The 7650-nt window shown below is 37.2% G+C and overlaps 1 protein-coding gene across 1 annotated transcript; it reads left to right on the top strand.

Annotated features, from left to right (window-relative positions):
- Positions 1 to 851: 851 nt before the first annotated feature.
- On the top strand, positions 852 to 1525 carry HELRODRAFT_143353 (hypothetical protein; the record flags this gene model as incomplete). Its single annotated transcript, XM_009030370.1, has 3 exons — positions 852 to 1008; positions 1113 to 1342; positions 1400 to 1525. Coding segments are annotated over 3 exons (513 nt in total), but the record flags the coding sequence as incomplete, so codon positions are not given.
- Between the last annotated feature and the right edge of the window lie 6125 nt (positions 1526 to 7650).

Here is a 7650-nt window from a genome sequence, read left to right as displayed (position 1 = left end):
TATTTCATATATAATATTAAATATATGTGTTGGTGTGTATATATATATATATATATATATATATATATATATATATATATATGTGTGTGTGTGTGTGTGTGTGTGTGTGTGACTGTGTGCATATATTTACGTGTACATAAAAACATAGGTTAGAACGTCCATGGAAATTTGCAATTATAATAGGCGAGTTAGTAAAGAAAATATTGAAGATGAAGATGATGAGAAAAAAGATGATGATGAAAATATATCTGTTGCATGCTTGGACGAGCGAGCGGATGTGGTTTTCATAATTGATTGGGTTTCTTAGTATGAAGTTACGTAGGTAGGCAGGTAGGCAGGTCGGCGGTGTGTGCGTCGGCGCTTTTCAGGCTTTATATTTAATGTCTGTTTGACTTATTTAGATATTATTCAAAGTCGATCCGCGTTTTTAAAAATTGTATTATTTTTTTCATTAAACGTTATTAACTATAAAATAAAATATTTTAATATTAAATATTTACCAAATAAGAAGGATTGATTAAGTTGAAAAACATTGTAAATCTGCAACAACCTGAGACAGTCCCATGTCTCAGCAACGCTTCATTCGGCGAAGCTTGTTGATGCTTTACACACTGTCAAGCTGCTTCATCTTCAGTTCCCTTTCAAATGAACAAGAGGGTTACAGTCAAATGAGTCATCGTCAGCATGGCTCGTTAGGGGAGTCTCAGTATCGGGAGCAACACGTCGCAGAAAACAACGAGGTACAGGGCCCCATCCAAGGAATTGAAATTAAAGGGGAATATGTCGAAGAAAGTGAAAATGCCGAAGATGCTGCTCTAGCTTTCTTGACGCAAAAAAGTGAAGTAAGGCATGGATCAGCCTCACTTGCGTTCGTTTTTGACATCACTGGCTCCATGTCTGTCGATCTGGCGCAAGCAATTGAAGGCGCTGCAAAAATTTTGGCAACAACGCTTCAGCAGAAAGATAAACCTCTCCATAATTACATTCTCGTACCTTTTCAGGATCCAGGTTTTTAAAATAATCTTTTTTCAGTTTTAAAATTTTCAATATAAATGAGTTAGCGTTGAAATTTTAACTCTGTGTCGACGTAATTTTATTTAAAATTTTTGAAGAGGTCGGTCCTGTGACAATAACACGCGATCCAGAAAAATTTCAGAGCGTTCTGCGCGAACTTTATGTGCAAGGTGGTGGGGACTGCCCTGAGATGAGTCTGTCTGGCATCAAACTCGCCCTAGAGAAAGCACTACCCTTCTCCTTCATCTACGTTTTCACTGATGCTTCGGCCAAGGATTACCATCTAACTGATGAAGTTTTGAGTTTGATTCAAGAAAAACAGAGCCAGGTGCGATGAATATTTTTTGTTGATTGAATAAAAAATTATTATTCCTTTATTTGCTAGGTGGTATTTATATTAACTGGAGATTGTGGCAATCGTACGGAGCCAGGCTACGTGGCCTACGAAAGAATTGCCGCTGCGAGTTCTGGACAAATTTTCAGACTTGAAAAAGCTGAAGTTAATTTGGTAAGAAAATTAATTAAATAGCAAAATATAAAAAACTTGCTAAAAACAGTTTTAAAAAAGTTTGTTTTTTATTTTTATAATCAAAATTTCATAGGTCCTGAACTTTGTGAGAGTTGCACTACAGTCAACCAAAGTTCATCTGGTGTCCATCAACAAGAAGCAGGCAGAAAAATTGGATCTCGAAGTCCCCGTCGACGAGAAATTGCAAGAGATCACTGTGTCCGTGTCGGGACCTAAGCCTAAAATCGATGCCTTCAATCCACAAGGTGGTTTCCAAGCATTAATTTTCTATAGGAAATACATTTTTTATTTTGAATAATGAAAAAATTATTCAAAGGCGTGAAATTAACTCAATTGAAAATATTGCTCAACCTTGAGAACGCGTTGATTGTGACGATAAAAAATCCGAAGCCTGGGATGTGGAAGTTCATCCTGCAGTCCTCGTCCGAGCACACGATCAGAGTCACCGGATTGAGTTATTTCAATTTCGCTTACGGATTCTCAATGAAAGCAACAAATAACATGGTTAAAACATTCACGAGGCCTATGACAGGTTGCTAAAACATCTTACGCGCTTGAAAATATACGTTTCAAATAATTATAATCGAAATAACTTGATAACCCTTCAAAGGCTCTCCTACAAACTTACTCATCGTGACGACTCAGCTGACGGGCAGAGTCAATCAAGTTTCATTTGTCGGCTACACTGGAGAAATTATATTCATAAAGGAAGTTGAGCAAGACAGCTCAAACACGGCTATATATTACGTCAAAAATTTCAACCCACCTAACAAATTTTTCTTCATCAAAGTGCGTTGGTTCAATTATTTGAATTTAAAAATGATATTGTTCTGAAAACTATTTTCAAAAATTCTATCCCCAAGATCGAAGGTGTTGACGGTTCGAGTTACAAATTCCTACGAAGTAGCAGCATCGCAATCAGTCAGGTCAACCCGAAACCTCCTCGCATCGTCCTCGCCAAAAAATCGAAGGGTGTCTACGGTCAAAATGTTGTGTTGTCGTGCCTCGTACGCAGTGCCGTTCCTTTCAAGGCCTCCTGGTCCAAGGGAACTAGACAGGTCTCACACCTGGCAGACTACACGTTAGTTAAAAGTTTTATCCTTGAATATTCTATGTAACAATAGAAATTTGTCTCTTATCTGATGGTTTTGAAGAAAAGTTTTAAAGAAAAAGTTTAGGCGATCGTCATCTGTCTTCCTCAGTGATACATCGCTGATACATTTTTTATTTTATCGGTATATCATTGATGCGTTTATGTAATTTTTAGCGAAAGTTCAAACGTGACAGCAGAACTGAAACACGTTCAGAAATCTTCTCAAGGTACGTACACATGCAAAGCTTCCAACTCCGTCGGGACAAACTCTAAAAACACCGACCTCACTGTAACAGGTATTCAAACTTGTAACTGCCTCATCTTTAAACTAATCAAAAAACCAGTTTAGTGAAGATTTTCAAAAGATTTTAAAATTCAATACCCAGACCCACTACCAAACATTGTTAATGTTAAGAACGTCAGCGCCATTCCCGGTCGTGACGCCGTTCTGACGTGCATGGTTAAGTTCAACGGAGTCTACACATTCAAGTGGTTCAAAAAAGATAAGGAGAGTTTCAACTACAAGAATGTCGACCAGAGACACAAAATTCTTACAAATGGATCTCTGATCGTCAAGTAATGCCACTTGTTGATCTATACTTTTAAGTTTTAATGAGAATTTTTGACACATAGATTCAAATTTTTTACTTTATAATTTGGGATGTGTTTGTTGTTTAAATCTGTCTAATTATTAATTCTTTCTATATTTTTGTAATAACTATTCAAGTTTTAGCATATATTATAAAAAATACCTATACTGAAAAAAATGCTTAACGAAGGAAAGTGACAGAAATGGACTTAGGTGAGTACGTCTGTAGAGTTTCAAATGAAGGCGGACATGCAGAGGCCCACATATACCTCTCATTTTTCAGTTAGAAAATTTTGGGCAATCAATCAAAAAAAAAATTTGATTTCAATAAAATTAGTCTATGTCAGTTTCAGTTCAGCAAGAGTTTTTTTTTATTGTTTAATGTTTATAACGTAGCAAAAATTTGATCTTATAATAAATGAATGATGAGATGACGAGTGATTATAGCTACATTTTGATTAAGATGCAGACATTAACAAAATTAAACTGTTGAAATTGAACGACAAAAACAGAAAAGCCCAAAGTAACGGTAGTACCAAAAAGTCAATTCATGGTGCTGAACAAGGAGGCGACCATCAAATGCGTTTCCTCGTCGGAACCTCATCCAAGCATTCACTGGAAGAGAAATGGAGAAAAAATTACCCATGGAGACGAGAGGTAAGAAATGACCGTTACAATTTCATATTTGATACATTTATTCCATATGTATGGGAATAAAATATTAGGTAAGAAATGACTGCCACAATTTCATATTTGATACATTTATTCCACTTGTATGGGAATAAAATATTGCAATAAGGTAAACCTGAATCTATAATTGACTCTAGATACAAGCTTGGCAACGAAGGTTCTCTACACATCTTGCATCCAACACAATCAGACGAAGGATCGTGGGATTGTGTTGGCACGAATGAAGTGGGATCTGCCACGGATACTGCTACTCTCCTTCATAGTGGTCAGTTTTTACTTTCTTATAATTTAAATATTAAATTTTGTATTCAGATTTCCCGCTTTTTCCAAATGATATCTATTATTTATTTTTATTTATTCTTATTTAGACAATAGATAGATGTAAGTACATGAACAAATTGTTATTACAAAATTTGCCTTGCCAAAATTTCAGCCGTGCCAACTATATCAGTAGAGGCATCGGTTGTCCTGGTGAAGTTTGGTGACAATGCCGTCATGACTTGCAACGTTAAAGGAACTCCCAAACCAACTGTCACCTGGTTCAGAGATGGAGTTCTGGTTGGGAACCTTTTTTATATTTTTTTAAACTATTTAGTTAATTAATTTCGTATACGAATGCGAATATTTTATCTAAATCTTGATTCATCTTTAAATTTTTAATATTTCACTTAAAATAAAAATTATTTTACAAGAAAATAAAAGTTAAAAAAATAAACAAACAAACAGATAGAGAATAACCACTCGAACAAAGATTACGAGCTGGTTGTGGCGAACGTCGGCACGTCACACGTTGGTTCTTATAAATGTGTGGCCACAAGCATCGCCGGTTCTGTGTCGCAATTTATTCAGCTGAATGTTGGAGGTTGTCGTTTTTGTTGTTGATGTTGTTGATGTTTCCGTTTTTGTTGTTGTTACTTTTGTTGTGTTTATTTTACTTTTCAATATGGTTATTCCAACAACATTAACGTTAACCTCATTGTCCGTGAACTGAAACTGTCACAAATAAATTTTTTCAAAGATCTCTCTTTTTAAAATTACATGAAAATAATTACAAGATAAATAACAAAACTGGAAAGTCATGCACACTAAAGTAAAATTTATATTCTTATCTTGAAACCATTAACTTGCCTCAAAAACACAGAGGGCCCGCGGATCACAAAAGGCCCAAAAAGTCAGGGTGTGCACATTCTAACAGACATGGAACTCAGTTGTGTTGCCGAAGGCACCCCCAAGCCAAAAATAACCTGGTCCAAGACACAGAATAACAACAAAGTGGCCATTCAGGCTGGCGGTAAATTCAGTATTTCAGAAAACGGAAGACTTTCTGTTAAATGTATGCCTGTGTGTTTATGTGTGTGTGTTTATGTGTCTGTGTGTTTACTTACGTTTGGTGTGGTTTGTGTGTTTATGTGTGTGTGTGTGTGTGTGTTTATGTGTTTGTATTTGGCTCTAAAATTTGTTTGGTTAAAAAAATGAAAATTCAAAAACTTGTTTCCGTTACGAACAGCCATGACGAAAGCTGACGAAGGCCTGTACACGTGCACAGCAAGCAACAAGTTTGGCGTGGTTCACGAATCTGCATACATCGACATAACCGGCATGGGTTAGGCTTTTTTTCCAAACATCCCAAAATTTTCCACGCTGTTTCAAAATTCTAAATCGTAACATAACAATATACATCAGTAGAGTTTAATATAATGACTTACGCTGTAAATTATTAAGTTTATAAACATCTTTCATATCTTATTAAACAGTTTTTTTGCTTGAAATTGAAAAATGTTATCATTGAAAACAGTTTGTTCATAATATTTCCTGAAATGATGTTTCAAAAATAAAATACAACTTTTAGTTAAACCGGCTTTCGCCAAAGACCGCATCACCATCGAAACTCTAGAAGGGAGTGACGTGTTACTAGTCTGTGACGTCAGCGCCGGTGTGCCGAAGCCGGAAAAAATTTGGACGTGGAGAGGAGAAACTTTAAAATTATCTTACAAGGTCATTCTCAAGAACGATGGTCACGTGTTGTTGAGGAAGGTTAAAAGTGAAGACGCCGGTGAGTACGCGTGCGTGGCTTCAAACGTCGTTGGTAAAGCCACGCTTCTGGTGGACCTGGTGGTCATGGGTTAGTTGACTTTGTCGCAATTTCGAGATTTTATCCTGGCTACTTTATTTAATTACTAAATTATTAGAATTTCAAAAACGTGTAATTTCAATTTTTCTCACAGAGCCACCAACGCTGGACGACTCAGTGCTGGAGTTTGAAGTCGGTCTCGGTGAGTCAGTGCGTCTGCCGTGCAAGCCCAGGAAACAACAGCCCCACATCAACTTCACCTGGAAGAAGAACAACGAAGTCATCACGAAGCACACCAACAGTCGATACATACTCAGTGAAATTGGCGACCTTGACATTGTGAAGGCCAAGGAGATTGATGCCGGCATTTTTATCTGCGTCGTTAAGAACATGGCTGGAGTTAAAGAGAAGAGAATTAAGCTGACAGTTGTAGGTTGGAAGGATTTTTTATCACCATAACTATACTATATTTGGTTTAAGGTTATATAAACCATTACTTTAAACACATTTTTCGATAATCTTTCATTCAAGTTTATATATTTCAATATTTATTTGTTAAAATTTTCTCAGTGGCGCCAAAAATTATGGACGACATAGACGAGGTGAAGGTGACTGTGGGCAACACGGCTGAACTCCCATGCATCAGTTCGGGCGCGCCCCAGCCGACCATCAAGTGGACGAAAGGAGAGTCCGTGAAAATAACCTCGGATGACGGCCACATGACCATCAATTCGTTCGGGATGTTGACCATTGTGAAAGCGAGGATGGAAGATGCGAATGTGTACGAGTGTACTGCTACGAACAAAGCCGGACACGCCAGCAAAACTACCAAGCTCGTTGTCGTCGGTTGGAAATTTCTTATCATTTGACGCTTACCTCTTTTTTCGTTCCTGTGCGGTTTTAATAATTATTAAGTTTAATTATTTTATTATATTTAATCTAGTTAATTTTTTTATTTTTCTGATTTTTTGTATTTCATCATCATTCAGGGCCCACCACGTACAAGCCCGACGTGCCGGCAGTAGTTGTGGCAACATCGGGAGAGAAAGTGGAGCTGCCCTGCCAGACGAGGAAGAAGGTCGGGGAATCAACCATTCTCTGGAAGAAGAATCTCAAGACCATCGACTTCAAAAGTATTTTTCATTTTTGTCTTGCATTTATCTGTATCTTTGTGTTTGTGCGTGTGTGTTCGCTCATATTCGTCTCTACACGTTTATCCTTATATTTAAATTTGCTGAATAAATTATGCAAATCAATCGAATTAATTTCGGCGAATTAACCTAGATAATTTCTGCAAAACAAAAACCAAAACCCCAAGACTTGAAGAGATCTCGCCTGGATAGAAGAACGGGAACAATCATAATACCCCATGTTCTGAGAGAGGACGAGGGTAACTATATGTGCCTATCCAAGTATCTGGATGGTATCTACTCTAATAGAATACAGCTCATCGTTCATGGTTGGTATCTTTGTTTGTGTGGATATGTGTGAAGGTATTTGTTTGTGTGTGGATGTGTGTGGAGGTGTGAAGATGTGTGAATATGTGTTTGTACGCGCAAACACCAACATACAAACACACAGATACGCAAACACGAACACACACACACACACACGTCGACATAGTACCTCCCGTAATCATAAATCGTCCGCCACCTATGTACGTC

This window comes from Helobdella robusta (genome assembly GCF_000326865.2).
Source record: "Helobdella robusta unplaced genomic scaffold HELROscaffold_67, whole genome shotgun sequence".
NCBI classification, from domain to species: Eukaryota; Metazoa; Annelida; class Clitellata; order Rhynchobdellida; family Glossiphoniidae; genus Helobdella; species Helobdella robusta.
Note: the sequence above shows the minus strand (reverse complement) of the source record. Positions and strands in the feature narration are given on the sequence as shown.